Genomic DNA, 19,683 nt, shown 5'->3' with positions numbered 1-19,683 from the left:
TAATAAAGTATACTATTTTATTATGAGAATTATGGAGAACAAGCATTTCCGTGTAGTAGAAATGCATGGATATACTTTATGTTACCTCAGTGTCAATAAACAGTTTGATGTCTCATTTAAGATGTAATATTTTTTTGCAACATTTCTTTTGTAATGAAAAAATTGTAACATTTTCTGCAGTATTTCTTTTGCAATTTAGTGTATATGTGTCCTTGTTATAATCCCTGTCATGCAAGTTTTGAAAATGTTATAATGTTTATTTTGGGAAATATAGTTTAACTTTGCTTGTGATTTTGAATTGGATATATTCAGTGACAAAAACCTTTAAACAATCTCTATTATACAACTTAAGCATTTGAATGTTGCCTGATGCAGTAAAAAGCTCTGTTCCATCTTGTGTTTTAATACAATGGGTAAAATCACGTATTTTTCATTTTGTAACCTGATTGGTTGTTTTACCTTTAAAAGGAAGGTGTAACCGTATGACCAGTATCTATGATTAAGTGCTCGTAAGAATACGAAAAGAGTACGATTTTTCGATGGATTAACCCCCTTCTGAGAACTATTGTTTTTGTTTTAAGATTTGGTGTTTGCGGCCCTATTTTCTGTATTGGATATTTACACAGCGTGGTTCAGCTGTAATGGCCGGCACTCCCGCTTGTACACAGGTGTGATCCTTCCCTATGATCTGAGCAGCAAGTGCATCTTGGAATATGCACGTATGCTGTTAATTCCCCCATGTATCAGCATTCATCCACTGCACCTTTTTAGAGGGTCAGCAGTGGCTTTCAGGGCTGGACTGGGAATAAAAAGCAGCTGTGGAAAATTTAGAGACCAGCCCTATTGTAACTTTCCATCCCCAGCTGCTGCAGCCCATCGGTAAATCTTCTGGTAGGCCAATCTGGCCTTGGTGGCTTGTACGACACAAGTTATGTCTTTACTGATACAATACACACCACCACCACCAGGTTGTTAAGCAGGAATGGTGTTTGAACCCTGATCCTTTAAGCACACGTATGTGCATATGCTGCTGAATCAGTAAAAACGTTTACTAGAAGCATTTTTGCTAATGAAAACATACTGCAAAAAATATTCTATTTAAAATTGAAATATATTCATGCTCATTTCAATGTGACCTTTCTATCCCTTATGATATGGAGATGACAGATAAAAATCTGAGCCTAATTTGCTAAGCAATGATTGCTAGGTTTTTTTTTTTTTGGTTTTTTTTTTTGTCCTCTGCTGGACAAAACAGGCAATAGCAATTCATATTGTCTATTTGAAACAGAAAACACATTTAAAGGGACACCATCAACAACTTTATTTGTATGCTTGTAATAAAGAAGATTTTTAAATTAGCATCCCTATTTTTTAAAAGGGGTATTGATGCTAAAGCAGTTGTAAGTTCTTATTGCATTTCCCAGCTAATAATGTATATCTATTGAAGCTAAGGTAAGCAACATCTTATATGATATTAACAGATTATATTTTTGAAAAAAACATCTTATATGATATTAACAGATTATATTTTTGAAAATGAATTTTGTTCCGTTCGTTTTATACACATGTATAAAATCCAGTGGTGCAGCATTTCAATGGCATTTTTTGATATTCTATGCTTAAAGGGACACTTCAGTTTTTTTCCTGAATGTGTTCCCCATGACTTGTTTTATCAGCTGCAGCATATAAAATATATGAGAAATTGTTCATTTAAGCTACTTTTTGCAAACTAATTAGCTGGATTTGCTATTAGCCCATCAAAATAGGCTAAGTTTGCTGACAGATCAGATCTTGTTATCTTATCACTCAAGTGCTTCCTTTGCTTATCTCTGTCTCTGTACAATACTTAGAAAGAACAATTGAAAAATAACATTTTAGAGCTTTATTGCTTTATCCCTTCCACTGTGAGTGTAATTTCTTCTGCTGGTTGTGTTTACATATTTTCTCAATAGCTTATACCTAGGTATAAAAAGGTCAGTGTAGGTAGGGATACTACAGGCTAAATCAGCTATTTCAAATGCCAATATAAAGGCTAAGGAGCTATGTGTAAACAATTTAATGCACTCCAGCGGGTAAAATGGATCATCAGGAACAAATTAAAATATAGAAAGTTTTAAGCAAACTGTCCATTTAAGAATGACTGAGAATGTTGATATTTTAATGGAGATATTTCAGGAAAACCCTGAACATTTGAAATATTTAAAGTTTACTGTTACAGTCCTTTTTGAGATATTAAAATAAAGGGCACATGGTAATTTGTAGCCAAGCTACAGCCCAATTTACTACATCAGTCTTTACTGAAATTGGCAAGTAGATAGCTTTGAGTGGTTAAAATGAATCTGATCTGTCTGCAGATATAGTTTTACATTTACACTACTGTAATGTTGCTGGCATATATGCAGCAGAGCAGAGGTGACATATTTTTATGAAATGTATTTAGCCATTTTGATATTAAAGAACACAATTTTAATAAGCTTAAAAAAGGAAAACACAAATACACATTATATATATTTAAATAAATATATATATATATACATACATGTATTTCTATATATATATATATATATATATATATATATATATATATATATATATATATATATTTATATATACATGTATCTATCTATATATATATATATATATATATATATATATATATATATATATATATATATATATACATACATTACATATATACGCACACACATATAATACAACCTTGAAATTTCCACGAGTCCACAACAAGTAAGAAGTTGCAGCAAAGAGGTTAAAAAAAATTGGACTTTTTCCTATCTTTAACATTGAGTGCCCTTGTAACGTTTTCCCTCTGGACTAGTAAATTTTAACCTCTGATTAGTAAACTATAGGGATATTTGTCCACCCCTCTGTATCATAATACAAATTGGAGCTAAAAGTAAAAAATAAGAGCTGTTGCTTCCTGTAGTAGGAAAAAAAAACCCCATGAATAACAAAAACTTTTATTTCAGTTTAAAATACTCTTGGCTAGATTACGAGTTGTGCGTTAGGGTAAAAAGGCAGCGTTAAGAGGTCTGCTTTTTTACGCCCGCTGGTATTATGAGTCTTGAAGGTTTAGGGGCACCGCACACTTCTTTGGCCTTACCGCAAAATGACTTAAGTAAACTTTGTAAAGTCTTTTTTCTTTGGGACTTCCATAGCGCCGGTATTATGAGTCTGTCCTGGGAGGCCAAAAAGTGAGCGGTACACGTCAGTAGTTATGAGTTTTATGGTACAACGCCGTAATATAAAACTCATAACTAAAGTGCTAAAAAGTACACTAACACCCTTAAACTACCTATTAACCCCTAAACCGAGGCCATCCCGCATCGCAAATACTATAATAAAATTATTAACCCCTAATCTGCCGCTCCGGACATCGCCGCCACCTACATTATATTTATGAACCCCTAATCTGCTGACCCCAACATCGCCGACACCTACATTATATTTATTAACCCTTAATCTGCTGCCCCAATGTCGCTGCAACCTACCTACACTTTTTAACCCCTAATCTGACGCCCCCACGTTGCCGCCACTATACTAAATGTATTAACCCCTAAACCTAAGTCTAACCCTAACACCCCCTAACTTAAATATAATTTAAATAAATCTAAATAAATATTCATATCATTAACTAAATTATTCCTATTTAAAACTAAATACTTACATATAAAATAAACCCTAAGCTAGCTACAATATAACCAATAGTTACATTGTAGCTATTTTAGGGTTTATTTTTATTTTACAGGCAAGTTTGTATTTATTTTAACTAGGTAGAATAGTTATTAAATAGTTATTAACTATTTAATAACTACCTAGCTAAGATAAATACAAAAGTACCTGTAAAATAAAACCTTTCCTAAGTTACAATAACACTTAACACTACACTATAATTTAATAAATTAACTAAATTAAATACAATTAACTAAATTAAATTAGCTAAAGTACAACAAAAACAAAACACTTAATTACAGAAAATAATAAACAAATTATAGATATTTAAACTAATTACACCTAATCTAATAGCCCTATTAAAATAAAAAAGCCCCCACAAAAAAAAAAACCTAGCCTAAAGTAAACTGCCAATAGCCCTTTAAAGGGCCTTTTGCGGGGCATTGCCCCAAAGTAATCAGCTCTTTTACATGTAAAAAAAAATACAAACAACCCCCCCCAACAGTAAAACCCACCACCCACACAACCAACCCTCCAAATAAAATACTATCTGAAAAAATCTAAGCTCCCCATTGCCCTGAAAAGGGCATTTGGATGGGCATTGCCCTTAAAATGGCAGTTAGCTCTTTTGCGGGCCCAAAGTCCCTAACCTAAAAATAAAACCCACCCAATACACCCTTAAAAAAAAACTAACACTAACCCCCTGAAGATCGACTTACCGGGAGAAGTCTTCATCCAAGCCAGACCGAAGTCCTCAACGAAGCCGGGAGAAGTCTTCATCCAAGCCGGGCGAAGTGGTCCTCCAGACGGGCAGAAGACTTCATCCAGATAGCATCTTCTATCTTCATCCATCCGGCGCAGAGCGGGTACATCTTCAAGACATCCGACGCGGAGCATCCTCTTCATCCGATGACTAAAGCTGAATGAAGGTACCTTTAAGTGACGTCATCCAAGAAGCCAATAGGATTGAGCTCGCATTCTATTGGCTATTCCAATCAACCAATAGAATGCAAGCTCAATCCTATTGACTGATTGCATTAGCCAATAGGATTTTTTCTACCTTAATTCCGATTGGCTGATAGAATTCTATCAGCCAATTGGAATCTAAGGGACGCCATCTTGGATGACGTCACTTAATGGAACCGTCATTCAGTAAGAAGCCGTCGTTTGAAGAGGATGCTCCGTGCCGGATGTCTTGAAGATGGAGCCGCTCCGCGTCGGATGGATGAAGATAGAAGATGCCATCTGGATGAAGACTTCTGTCCCTCTAGAGGACCACTTCGCATGGCTTGGATGAAGACTTCTCCCGGCTTCGTTGAGGACTTCGGCCCTGCTTGGATGAAGACTTCTCCCGGTAAGTCGATCTTCAGGGGGTTAGTGTTAGGTTAGGTATTGGGTGTGTTCTATTTTTAGGTTAGGGACTTTGGGCCTGCAAAAGAGCTAACTGCCCTTTTAAGGGCAATGCCCATCCAAATGCCCTTTTCAGGGCAATGGGGAGCTTAGATTTTTTTAGATAGTATTTTATTTGGGGGGTTGGTTGTGTGGGTGGTGGGTTTTACTGTTGGTGGGGGTTGTTTGTATTTTTTTTTACAAGTAAAAAAGCTGATCACTTTGGGGCAATGCCCCGCAAAAGGCCCTTTAAGGGCTATTGGTAGTTTAGTTTAGGCTAGGTTTTTTTTTTTTGGGGGGGGGGGCTTTTTTAATTTTAATAGGGCTATTAGATTAGGTGTAATTAGTTGAAATATCTGTAATTTGTTTATTATTTTATGTAATTTAGTGTTTTGTTTTTTTTGTACTTTAGCTAATTTATTTTAATTTAGTTAATTGTATTTAATTTAGTTAATTTATTTAATTATAGTGCAGTGTTAGGTGTTATTGTATCTTAGGTTAGGTTTTATTTTACAGGTAAAATTGTTTTTATTTTAGCTAGGTAGTTAGTAAATAGATAATAACTATTTAATAACTATTCTACCTAGTTAAAATAAATACAAACTTGCCTGTAAAATAAAAATAAGCCCTAAGCTAGCTACAATGTAACTATTAGGGTTTATTTTTTAGGTAAGTATTTAGTTTTAAATAGGAATAATTTATTTAACGATAGGAATATTTATTTAGATTTATTGTAATTATATTTAAGTTAGGGGGTGTTAGGGTTAGACTTAGGTTTAGGGGTTAATAACTTTAATATAGTGGCGGCGGCAGATTAGGGGTTAATAAATGTAGGTTGGTTGCGGCGACATTGGGGGCGATGTTTTGGGGGGGTTAATAAATATAATGTAGGTGTCTGCGATGTTGGAGGCAGCAGATTAGGGGTTCATAAGTATAATGTAGGTGGCGGCGGTGTCCGGAGCGGCAGATTAGGGGTTAATAATATAATGCAGGAGTCTGCGATGTGGGGGGGCGGCAGATTAGGGGTTAATAAGTGTAAGATTAGGGGTGTTTAGACTTGGGGTTCATGTTAGGTTTAGACATAAATTTTATTTCCCCATAGGAATCAATGGGGCTGCGTTAAGGAGTTTTACACTGCTTTTTTGCAGGTGTTAGACTTTTTTTCAGCTGGCTCTCCGCGTTGATTCCTATGGGGAAATCGTGCACAAGCACGTACGACCATCTAACTTAAAGGAACACTGTACCCAAATTTTTTCTTTTGTGATTCAGATAGAGCATGACATTTTAAGCAACTTTCTAATTTACTCCTATTATCAAATTTTCTTCATTCTCTTGGTATCTTTATTTGAAATGCAAGAAAGTAAGTTTAGATGCCGGCCCATTTTTGGTGATCAACCTGGGTTGTTCTTGCTGATTGGTGGATAAACTCATCCACCAATAAAAAAGTGCTGTCCAGAGTACTGAATAAAAAAAAAAGCTTAGATGTCTTCTTTTTAAAATAAAGATAGCAAGAGAACGAAGAAAAATTGATAATAGGAATAAATTAGAAAGTGGCTTAAAATTGCATGCTCTATCTGAATCATGAAAGAAAAATTTTGGGTTCAGTGTCCCTTTAAGCAGCGCTGGTTTTGGAGTGCGATAAGGAGCAAAATTTTGCTCAACGCTCACTTTTTTGTCTTTTAATGACGGGTTTTTGAAAACTCGTAATACCAGCGCTGCATGTAAGTGAGCGGGGAGACAAAACTGCTCGTTAGCACCGCACAGCCTCTAACGCAAAACTCATAATCTGGACCTGGGACAATTAAAGGGAGATAAAACCCAAACATTTTCTTTCATGATTCAGATAGAACATACAATTTTTAACAACTTTCCAATTTACTTCTATTATCACATTTTCTTTAATTTTTGTTATCCTTTTTGGAAAATCAGGGATGTAGCCTCAGGAGTGTGCACGTGTCGGCAGCACTATATGGCAGCAGTTTTGCAACAATGTTATACATTACCAAGAATACTAGATGGCAGCACTATTTCCTGCTATTTAGTGCTTCAGGTATGTGCACGCTACCTACCTAGGTATCGCCTCAACAAAGAATAACATGAGAACAAAACCAATTTGATAATAGAAGTCAACTTTTTTAAATTTGTATTCTCGATCTGAATAATGAAAGAACAATTTTGGGTTTTATGTCCCTGTAAAGATATCTAAAATAACTAATTTAATTTTAGAAGTTGTTCAGTTTTGCACGGGATTGTTATCTCAAACATTAATGTTTTGTAAATGATTGTGATCTGAAATAAAAAATCTTTTTATTGTACTTCTTTTATAAAATTGATTTTGTTCTGTTGGTATCCTTTGTTGAAAAGCATACCTAGATAGGCTCAGGAGCAGGACTGCACTACTGGGAGCTAGCTTCTGATTGGTGGCTACACACATACAGTATGCCTGTTGTCATTGGCTCACCAGATATATTCAGCTAGTGCATTACTGCTCCGGAGTTCATTTATTAAATCTTAGTGAACATTAGTTTTTGGTTTGTTTTGGGGTTTTTCCATTTAAGATTTTTTGTTTCATTTCTCTCACACACATACTCTTTCCTGAGTAGATTTATACATATATTTTCATTCCTATTGTGTATTGCACTGGTGAACAACATGAGAAAAATATATATGTTGCACACTTTAAATGATTCAACATGATTCTATTACAATCTACATTCTCAACCAAATGATGAGCTGGTTGTAGCATTGAAGACCCATAATAAAAAATAAATAAAAAGGAAACCCTGAACAATGATAATGGGTGAGTTGTCTGTATACACTTGGCAGATGTAGATCTTGCTTTCTTTAGCTTACAAACATACAAATACTTCTCCATTACAGACATGGAAGTAAAGCCGCTAAACAAGAGGGCATCTGGGCAAAGTTTTGAGGTGATCCTGAAGTCGCCATCAGACTTATCACCTGAGAGTCCCCCTCTTGTTGTCTCACCCAGGAAGAGGGATATTTCTCTGGAAGAACTGCAGAAACGGCTTGAAGCTGCAGAGGAGAGGAGGAAGGTAAGTGGGAGGAAGTAATTACCAGAGGTGGTGGAACTACCATTGGTGCAGCAGGTGCAGTGGCATGAGGGCCCAAGTGCTGTAGAGGGCCCATATCAGCTAGTCTATATATGTAGGCATGTGCAGAATGTATATAATCCTAATACAGGGGAGCCTTTTATTAGTGCAGGTTAGTGCTTATCTAATAATTATACGAAGCAGCATATATATTATTACTATTGATTGCTACTTAGTTACCTTGGGGGGGGGGGGTCTCTGTTAAGAAGGTTCACTACTGGTCATTACTTCACCTTATGGGAGAAGATGAGGAAAACTGATGCACTTGAATGTAAAATATATTTGCAATTAATTGAAAACTGATGTAAGGATGAGGGTTGCATTCTTATCTTGATTTGAAGGGGAACAGATATGTCTGTCTAAAAATGGTGCTTAGTGCCCTGGAAATGTATAATCTTATAATCTGAGATAATATATATAAAAAAATAGCGTAAGTGCATAATGCAGTATATGGCCCATGCATTTTACCTCTCAAGGTAACCCAAAAGTTATGTAAAAACAGGAGTAACAAACTTCTGAAATCTGAAGTAAGATTTTCACTAGTGGGTATAAATGTATTTAAGTGAATGGTTTTCAGACTCAGCACTGAGGTTTCAAGTCCCAGTAACACAGTCTATTGAAATAGTTATATCTTTAATAATCTCCATTAAAATGATAGTTATATCCTGTGTAATCAATTATTCTGTGTGTTTAATACTACACAATCATTTAAAGGGCCAGTAAACACTTTAAGATTGTAATTTAAAATGTTTAAACACTTAGATGCACATGACGCATCTGGGTACTGGGGGGTCCCCCTTCCTATCTGGATCCTGGGGACCCCCAGCACTGCAGGTCTTCTTCCTTGTCACTGCCTCTTCCCTGCACGCATAGTGAGGTCACCACAGGCACAAGTTGAAACATCATGGGGGGCTTACCAGGGGTCAAGTCGAGCGGGAACGCATGGGAACGGAGTTCCTGCACTATCTTTGCTGGAGGAACTAAGTTCCTTCTGGACAGAGAACAGAAACCCTTCAGTAAACACTGCAGCTGCTGTTGCTGGTGGGAGGAGCTGGATCACAGTCTGATTAGAGGGATTTTGAGATCCTCTAGTAATGGGCAAAACCACTTCCTACAATACACTAAATGGAAGCCTGTCAGCGGTCCTGCTGTGTGATCACTCCGCAATGTGTGTAACACATGGTGCTTACATTTCTGGTGTTACTTAGCTCCCCTCAGCAGAAATAGGACTATTGCACCTTAAGTGGGTGTGACAGAGATTATCAGGCCCAAATTAAACCCTTCATAGGATTTCATTTGCTTTCATTAACCAAAGTGTATAGGTTAAATACATATAAATACAGGTTGTATATATATATATATATATATATATATATATATATATATATTTTATACACACACAATATTAATTGTGAGGGGGGGTGGAAGTCTTGTTGAGTTCTCACACTTTTTTTTTTAAGGACTTGATCCCTGGGGCTGACTTCTTGTAGGGAGTTATAGAGAGTGAGTCAAAGGGCCGGTTGAGGCCTTTAAAAGCCTGTATCTCACATGAACAAGTGACCCTTTCTTTGAAAGGGTTGAGTCAGCCTGTTGCATTCCCCTGAAAGAAGCAGGTAAGCACTGTACAAACTGAGGGCTCCATGTACTAAGCCGTCAATTCATCCGTCATTGTAGACGCGGATAAACTCGCCGTTACTCGCCGCGGGCGAAATGGTGTCCGCTGTCGCTATGTACTAATATTCCCCCAATAAATAGACAAGTCTAGCCCGCCGCGAGCAGTTGCGGATTGTTGATAAATTTGACGCCTCGCTCGCCGCGACTAAGCTGATGGTACTTAACTTTCAGTTGAATTGTCTGGCCAATTATTAACACGTGACATGCAAGGTGTCACGAACATCATAGTAGTCGCGGGAATAGAATTTTGCTCCTATAAAAGTTCAACCTATCTAAACAACTTTATTATTGTTCAAAATTTTTTGAAGAGTGATAACAGAGCGTTATTTTTGTAATATTTATTTACAATTTGGATATGGCTTCATCTGGATCTGATAATATATAAATATTAATATAAAAATAATTATAAAGATTGACAACTAACAATACAAATTTAAATAGATTACTCTTTAATTACAGTCGACAAATTGGGCGCAATTTATGTACATGGAAATGAGAGACAAATTAGACGCCAGTTATGCTGTAAGTACAATGCTGATATTACTGCCTTTTATATATGTCTAGACTGGCGTCTAGATTGACTTTCCTATTGTTTTGTACCTTGCCCGCCACCTAAAAGGTGGCGAGGCAAAAATAGCGAGGTGGGAGCGGAAAATGTAGCGAGCGGACAAATAGATTTTTTAGTACATTCGTTTTTTGGCGAGTTGGTGGTCAAATGTGTCTAATTACAGTGAAAAATGGAGCGGTAGCGAGGTTTGGCGGATAAGTACGCTCGCAATTTTAAAGATGCGAGTTTTAACATAATTGACGGCTTTGTACATATCAGTTTGCGAGTTTTGACGCGAGATTTGTTGCGGGTAGCTCGCTGACTGCTTAGTACATGGAGCCCTGAGATTACCTGCAGCAGCACTGAACATGAAGGGGAGGAGGCTCTAATTGATCTCATAACTCGTCCCTACTTGATTTTGTGTGATGGGGAGGGGGCTATGGTTGTGTTCATATTATGATATTGATGCAAACTAAAGTTATTTTATAAATATGCCAGGTCTGTGGAATAGTTATCATTTGTGTGGGTACCTTGTAGAAAAAAGTTAAAATGTAGGTGTAAATGCAATAAGAGACAAATAACTAAAAACAACACTAGCATAGGGTGTGAAAATGGCTCAGGAGCAAAGAGGTTAAAGGGACATGAAACCCAGAAATGTTCTTTTGTGATTCAGACAGAAATTTACGTCTGTTATCAAATTTGCTTCATTTCCATGATATTCTGTGTGGAAGAGATACCTAGGTAGGCATCTGCAGCACTACATGACAGGAAATAGTGCTGCCCTCTAGTTCTCTTGCACATGGATAACATTCTAGCAAAACTGCTGCCATATCGTGCTTCAGAAATGGGCCGACTCCTAAACATACGTCCCTGCTTTTCAACAAAAGATACTAAGAAAAATTGATAATGTAAGTAAATTAGAAAGTTGTTTAAAGTTGCATGCTCTATCTGAATCATGAAAGACAATTTTTGGGTTTCATATCCCTTTAAATAAGCATAATACAACAGCTTTGCAATATAATTTATTTCATTTTTCCAGTTTTTCCTATAATATAAGTCTTTGTTCTAAGAACTAAAATGCACATGACAGGCATCAAAAACCTAACTTTGTCACATATCTGTAAACAAAGCTTTGCTAACATAATGACCATGGCTAGTAGAGTTCGGCTGCAGCAAAAAAAAAGGTGTTAAAGGACAGGAAAGTAAAAATGAATCTTCATGATTCAGACAGAGCATGTGATTTTACATAAGATCCAAGTTTTCTTCTGTTATCTAATTTACTTTGTTCTCGTGGTATGTTTTGTTGAAAAATCATACCTAGGAAGGCTCAGGAGCAGCAATTCACTGCTGGGGTCTAGCTGCTAATTGGTGGCTTTACATATATGCCCTTTGTCATTGGCTCACTTGATGTGTTCAGCTAATGCATTGCTCCTCCTTCAACAAAGAAAACCAAAAGAATGAAGCAAATTTTATAATAGACGTAAATTGGAAAGTTGTTTAACCTTCCATTCTCTATCTGAATGAAAAAAGAAAAGAAATTGGGTTTCATGTCTCTTTAATGCTTTAAAAATCTCCATACTCAGATAATAATGACTGCAGCAAGATATTTTAATTACAAGGCGTTTACTGTAACTTTAAGTCTTATTTATGAAGCAGCAATAGAAGAAATTGCAGATGTTATCATAACATGTTGACAAATTGGACACAAAAGTGGCATCAATACTTCCTGGATCTAACTTTTTAAATGTCTGGTTTTCCAGTCTCAAGAGGCGCAGGTGCTGAAACAGCTGGCCGAGAAGAGGGAGCATGAGAGAGATGTTCTGCACAAGGCTATAGAAGATAACAACAACTTTAGCAAGATGGCAGAGGAAAAACTGAATTATAAAATGGAACTGAGCAAGGAGATAAGAGATGCCCATTTGGCAGCCCTGAGGGAACGCCTCCGTGAGAAGGTAGGAATCCTGCTGCACTCATGAACATTCTATTTCTAACCACTGACCCTTAATAGGACCATACTAGTGCAATAATACAATTCGCTCATTCTTTTTGATAATGTATTAATAAATCAATGGCTCTTTTAAACTTTGGGGTTGATCACAGTCTATTGTTTCATATCAGCATGTTTATGACAGCTGATGAGCCTATGGGGCCCATTTATCGACCTCAGGATGGAGCTTGAGGGCCTGTGTTTCTGGCGAGCCTTCAGGCTTCCCAGAAACGGCAGTTATGAAGCAGCGGTCTAAAGAACGCTGCTCCATAACCCTATCCGCCTGCTCTGAGCAGGTGGGCAGACATTGCTGCAATTCAACCCGATCAAGGACGATCGGGTTGCTTAACACCCCCCTACTGGCGACCGATTGGCCGCAAATCTGAGGGGGGGGGGGCGTTGCACGAGCAGCTCACAAGAGCTGCTGGTGCAATGCTGAATACGGAGAGCTTATTGCTCTCCGCATTCAGCAAGGGCTGGCGGACCTGATCAGCACTGTCGGATCAGGTCCGCCAGACCTTTGATATATATCCCCCTATCAGTCATTTTCATTGTTTATCTGCAGCACTTTTTTCATTATGCTACCTTCTCATCCAAGTAAAATTAATAATAATCACTTTTAAACTTAATTAGCCAAATTTTAAATCAACAAACACACATGCCCACTATTGGATTATTCCCATGTTTTAATCCCTTAAAGGGTAAAAACGAAACTTTCTAAGAAACTTTACCAATTTACTTCCATTATCAAATTGTGCACAATCCTTTTTTATATGCACACTTTCTGAGGCACCATCTCCTACTGAGTTCACAGGGTATACATGTATGAATTTGTGAATGGCTGATTCTGTCACATGATACAGGGGGCCGACAAATTAAAAGACATTTTTAAATCTATTGCTTATTTAATATTCACAGTAAGTTCTATTAAATTGTCTTGATGTTATGAACTTTTTGATTATACTATTCTATTGTATTTAATAGGCATTTAAATAGACAAGCACACATATATATCTCTATGGTTTTGAAGCATTACAGGTTAATTGCACACATATCTCCTATTAGGATCACTATACAAAAATAAATGGGAACAACATGCATAGAATCATTTTTGTAATTTACATGTATTAGCTAAAATGCTTCTAATAAAAGCTATAGCTTATTTAAAAGTGTATTTAAGTATGCACCGTGCACTAGTATTTTAACCCCTTAGTGACCAGACCATTTTTCAATTTCCTTATCGTTAAGGACCAAGGCTATTTTTACATTTCTGCTGTGTTTGTGTTTAGCTGTAATTTTCCTCTTTACTGTACCCACACATATTATATACCGTTTTTCTCGCCATTAAATGGACTTTCCAAAGAGACCATTATTTTCATCATATCATATAATTTACTATAACATTTTTTATAAAATATGATGAAAAAATTTAAAAAAAACACACTTTTTCTAACTTTGACCCACAAAAATCTGTTACACATCTACAACCACCAAAAAACACCCATGCTAAATATTTTCCAAATTTTGTCATAAATTTAGAAATACCCAATGTTTAAATGTTCTTTGCTTTTTTTGCAAGTTATAGGGCAATAAGTAAAAGTAGCACTTTGCTATTTTCAAACCATTTTTTTTTCTCTCCAAAATAAGCGATATTTACATTGGAACACTGATATCTGTCAGGAATCCCTGAATAACCCTTCACATGTATATATATATTTTTTAGTAGATAACCCAAAGTATTGATCTAGGCCCATTTTGGTATATTTCATGCCACCATTTCACCGCCAAATGCAATCATATAAAAAAATTGTTAACTTTTTCACTTACTTTTTCACAAACTTTAGGTTTTTTACTGAAATAATTTACACATAATTTACAATAATTGACACATCCTACCCCTGATCCCTCACTGACCCCTCTCAAACAGCTCTCTTTCCTCCCCCACCTCACAATTGTCAGCACCATCTTACGTACTGGGAGAAAGTCTGCCAGTATAAAAATAAAGGTGTTTTTTTGGGGGGGGTTAAGAATTTTTTATATATATTTTTTCTGAGGTGTAGGATCCCCCATTACCCCCCAACCTCCCTGATTCCCCCCTCGACCTATTGGCCGCCATATTAGGTACTGGCAGCCGACTGCCAGTACCCAGTTTACAAAAAATGTGCTCCTTTTTTATAAAAAATAAAATAAAACCCCCATTTTCTGTAGTGTAGCTACCCCTCCTCAATACCCTCCCAGATCCCTTTCCCAATACTTAAAAATCCCTCTCCCTCCTTCCCTTTCTCTATAGATGTCCCATAGTATAGCTCACGCCCCCCCCCCTCATGCACGTGCACGCTGCCGGACCCATCAGCCCCACTGACAGGAAATCGGCTACCAGAGATGGGCTGCCCACCCGTCTCCCAGCAAGCCCTCCCACGCCACCAACGATCGACTCTAAAAGGGTATAGCACGATGCCTAAATATTGAGGCATCGCTGCAATACCCTGAAAGCAGGCTGGAAGCGATCAGGATTGCTTCCACCACTTGAAACCCCTCATTAACGACCATTTTTTGTAGGACGTGCCTGGGTCGTTAAGGAGTTAAACAAAGCACTTGGTCAGAGAGCCTGAAGCTGCTTGTACCATCTGTTAATTACGCAATTGGTTAATTATTGACATGATACAGAACTACTGGTGCTCTGAGCAGCTGCAGTATTTAAAAAGCTGGCGCACTGAGAATATCTAGCTATGCTTCACATGCACACGCAGAGAAAAATGTTAACATTGATAACTTTTACTAGAAGCATTTTTGCCAATACATGTATATTGCCAATATGTTTCTATTCAAATATGTAATTCATCTATATGCATTTAAATTTTGACCAGAATGTCTTTTAATCGTGTGCATTAGGATTACAAAATCAGGAGATAAACAACTCAGATACAATTTAGTGTTGTTTTGTTATTCAGGGGTATTAACAACAGAAGCATTTTAGAAATGTGATAACTGAAAAACACAGTGACAATGCAGGGTGAGGTTAGAAATGGTTATCTACCAAAAACAAGTGCATGACTAACCCTTTAATCCCTGCAAATGGCTTTAACACATAACTAAGGTGCAATGCATTGTGGATCCTGAGCAACAGCAGTTTGGCAAATTAGGAGTGGCATATATATCAGCCAATCACTTGCCTTGCCCTGCTCAGAATGGCACAAGAGTGCGTCTGGTGCATGACTTTAAAGTCATGTAGTTAAACCCTTTAAAGGTTTTAAAGTGTATAATTACAAATTAATATTATTTCATGGTCTAATGAATTGTATTATTATACACATAGCCCCTTCAATTGAACCTTTGTGTATTTTCTTATTGGTCAATATTGTGGATGAATAATGAGTAATACTGAAAATACATTGTTGTTTTTGCAGGAACTGCACGCTGCAGAAGTGCGCAGGAACAAGGAGCAATTAGAGGAGATGTCTGGATAAAAAAAGAAACCATCTTGATCTTCCAAACAAAGTCCAGCAAGCAGCAAAGAAAACAATTCCCTTTATTTAGATGCTAGATTTGTCATCATTCACTCCATCACACAACTCTTGGCCCATCTTTGTCTATTACCCATGCTCCTTCCCTCTCACCCACATGACATAACCCATCAAAGGGGGTAAAATCCATAGAAACCTAGGAAAATAATCGCACGCATCCAGTATCTTACAGAAAAATATGTTCCCTGCATATCTTGTTTTGCAACCATATAAATTACAGTGGTTCTGCCAGTTGGATTTATTGTCTCACATGGATAAATGAAAGAATTATTGTACTGAGGAAGTGATGATGGTGGGCATAGGCGTATGTAACCTTAAACAATCATGGCGCCATTTTGATCTATGACTTAGGTTTGTTATGTAGTTAAACAGCAATTTATGTAACAGCCTGCTAGCTTGTGCTGTATTCTAAAATTACATTGAAAGATTTTGAAGGCAGAAAGATACACGTTTCGCTAATCTGCTCATTATTCTTTCTTTAAAAAAAAAATGAAAAAATTCAGGCCTAATTAGTCCTCAGGGTAACTTAAAAAGGGACATTGTACTCAAAAGGTTTCTCTGTTCAATCTAAAAGAAAATCGATTGCAAAATGTATTCCAGTGCTTTGTTTTTTTTTTGTTTTTTTTTATGTGTGTTTCTGTGCTGAATAAACTATTTTTTTCCTTTAGGAGCTGTACCTATCAGCCATTGAGAGACAGATACCTACTTGTGCACAAACTTGCACTTTTACTTTAAACTGAAAATAGATTTTACCTTAACATAATCTCAAAAAAAATTATTTCATCATTCAGAATTTTTTTTTAAATAAAAAACATCTTTCCAATTTACTTATATTATCAAATTTACTTTGGTCTCTTGGCGTCCTTTGCAGAAAAGCAGGAAGGTAGGCTCAGGAGCATGCACGTCTGGAGCACTATATGGTAGCAATTTTGCAAAAATGATTTTAGCAATGTTATACATTTGCAAGAGCACTAGGTGGCAACAATGTAAACACAAACTGCTGCCATATAGGTATCCTCTTCAGCAATGAATACCATGAGAATGTAGCAAATTTGAGAATAGAAATAAATTGGAAACTTTTTATTTAATAGCATGCTCTATCTCAGTGGTGCCCAAAACGCCGACCGCTGGCTACCTGTTGACCCCCATGCCCCTTATGTTAGACCGCGGTATTGATCCCAGCCACTGCGCGATATTGATCACAGCCTCACTGGCAAGTGATTCTGTAATCAATAGCATGTAGCAGCTTGGATCAATACCGTGGTCTACCTTAAGGCTGACTAGTATGTCTGGGATCAATAGTGCAGTGATGAACTTGTAATAGCACACCTGGTCACAGCTGCCCAAGTGCATTTGGGATCAATAGCGCACGGGGGGGAACTGTTAATAGTTGGAATAGCGCATCTGCCAAGTGCATATTTGATATCCGTAGCACTGATTATTAATAGAGTGGCTGGGATTTCAATAGCGCACCTTGAAAAGGATAGCGCAGGCCAGGCTAATTTGTTATTTAATCATTTAAAACATTTTTTATTACGGCAGCGCTCTTTTCATGGGTGCATTGCACTCCAAGCCTCACTTCCATTTCCCACACAGTTGCAACAGCTATATAAGGCTCAGTGCCCAGCATCCTCCTTCACTACAGCTTGTTATCTGGGTGTGTTATCCGAAAACTATATCTCTGAACTACTGGATTTGATTTTGGCTTTCCTTTTGACCTCTCTACTGCTTGCTGATTTTGTGCTACAGCTAAACAAATCTTTAATATTGCACCCCAGATGCACAACATACCGGTATTAGTTGTGAAGTATCAACCAGCACCATTTATTAATAAAAAAATAATAAAACCGAAAAATTTTGTTAAATTAAAGGGACATGAAACCCATTTTTTTTCTTTCATGATTTGTGGAGAGCATGTGATTTTAAACAACTTTCTATTTTACTTCTATTATCGAATTTGTTTTATTCTCTTGGTATCCTTTGTTGAAAATCATACCTAGGTAAGCTCAGGAGTTGCTGATTGGTGGCTGCAAATGCCTCATGTTATTGGCTCACCCATGTGCATTGCTGTTTCTTACCAAGAGAATGAAACAAATTAGATAATAGAAGTAAATAGTAAAGTTGTTTAAAATTGCATTGTCTATCTGAATCATGACAGAAAAATTTGGGGTTCCATGTCCCTTTAAAATATAACAGGCTTCCTTGAGGCCTACACACACTGGGCCTTAAATATACTCTCTCTGTCTCTGTTCTTGTGCAAAAATCTATTTATTGAAATGTACTGCAGCTAAAAAAATCTTTAATATTGCATCCCAGTTGTACAAAATACAGTTATTAGTTGTAAAGTGTCATCCAGCATACTTTATTAATAAAAAAAATTCAAATAAAAAAGGGTTTGTAAACATCAGGCAAAAGTGAGTTAAAACCCCACAGAAGATGTGTTTTGGACTTTGTAACTGCTAATGTGGGCAATCGTTAACCACGTGTACTATTTCTGTGAGAAACACAAAAACTCATGATTTTTCTTAACATGTAAAGCATGCTACATGCACAATTTTCTTAAGTCTGGCATAAGCAGAGCTCAGTGAAAAAATGTACATAAACGTAGATCACGACTCGCTAAAGCCCAGGCATCCCTGCTCTATCTGAATCTTGGAAGAAAAACAAATTGAGTTTCGTGTCTCTTAAATGCATATAACACTTCTGCTGGTAGTCAATCCATATATCACCATTCCAAACAAGTACTTTTTAAGCTAATTAATTTGATCACATGCTACTCCAGTATCTATCTCTATAAAACAAATCCTAACATTTGTTATTTTTTAAACCTTTCATATATTGATTTATTTTAATCATATTGCCTATATTCCTTTTGAACCTAAAGCTATAAACACAATAAGACAGCAAGATCTATTGCTGCAGGTTGTTTCCATGCAGACAATATGCCAATTTAGAGGTCATATTTAAATAATGTATCTTTTGTTGTTATATCAAAGCTGCAGAGCAACATGCAGAATTCTAGATAAGTTACCTATGTGATCTATAAGATTCTGTCTGACAGAGGTGTAACTATAACTCACTATATATATATATATATATATATATATATATATATACACTATATACAGTATCCCACAAAAGTGAGTACACCCCTCACATTTTTGTAAATATTTTATTATATATTTTTATGTGACAACACTGAAGAAATTACACTTTGCTACAATGTAAAGTAGTGAGTGTACAGCCTATATAACTGTAAATTTGCTGGCCCCTCAAAATAACTCAACAGAAAGCCATTAATGTCTAAACCGTTGGCAACAAAAGTGAGTACACCCCTAAGTGGAAATGTCCAAATTGGGCCCAAAGTCTCAATATTTTGTGTGGCCACCATTATTTTCCAGCACTGCCTTAACCCTCTTGGGCATGGAGTGCACCAGAGCTTCACAGGCTGCCACTGGAGTCCTCTTCCACTCCTCCATGACGACATCACAGAGCTGGTGGATGTTAGAGACCTTGCACTCCAGGGTTTAGGTCTGGAGACATGCTTGGCCAGTCCATCACCTTTACCTTCAGCTTCTTTAGCAAGGTAGTGGTCATCTTGGAGGTGTGTGTGGGGTCGTTATCATGTTGGAATAATGCCCTGTGGCCCAGTCTCCGAAGGGAGGGGATCATGCTCTGTGTCAGTATGTCACAATATATGTTGGCATTCATGGTTCCCTCAATGAACTGGAGCTCCCCAGTACTGGCAGCACTCATACA

General features: G+C 36.9%; 1 protein-coding gene across 1 annotated transcript in view; it reads left to right on the top strand.

Annotated features, from left to right (window-relative positions):
* Window positions 1-16,591, top strand: part of STMN3 (stathmin 3) — a 45,768-nt gene extending 29,177 nt beyond the window's left edge. Inside the window, exons 3-5 of the mRNA XM_053701353.1 lie at window positions 7,960-8,135; window positions 12,174-12,365; window positions 15,808-16,591. Coding sequence (XP_053557328.1) covers window positions 7,960-8,135; window positions 12,174-12,365; window positions 15,808-15,867 — 428 coding nt within the window. The 3' untranslated portion in view covers window positions 15,868-16,591. The remainder of the gene's footprint in view (window positions 1-7,959; window positions 8,136-12,173; window positions 12,366-15,807) is intronic.
* The last annotated feature ends 3,092 nt before the right edge of the window (window positions 16,592-19,683 follow it).

The sequence above is a fragment of the Bombina bombina genome, chromosome 1 (genome assembly GCF_027579735.1).
Source record: "Bombina bombina isolate aBomBom1 chromosome 1, aBomBom1.pri, whole genome shotgun sequence".
NCBI classification, from domain to species: domain Eukaryota; kingdom Metazoa; phylum Chordata; class Amphibia; order Anura; family Bombinatoridae; genus Bombina; species Bombina bombina.
Note: the sequence above shows the minus strand (reverse complement) of the source record. Positions and strands in the feature narration are given on the sequence as shown.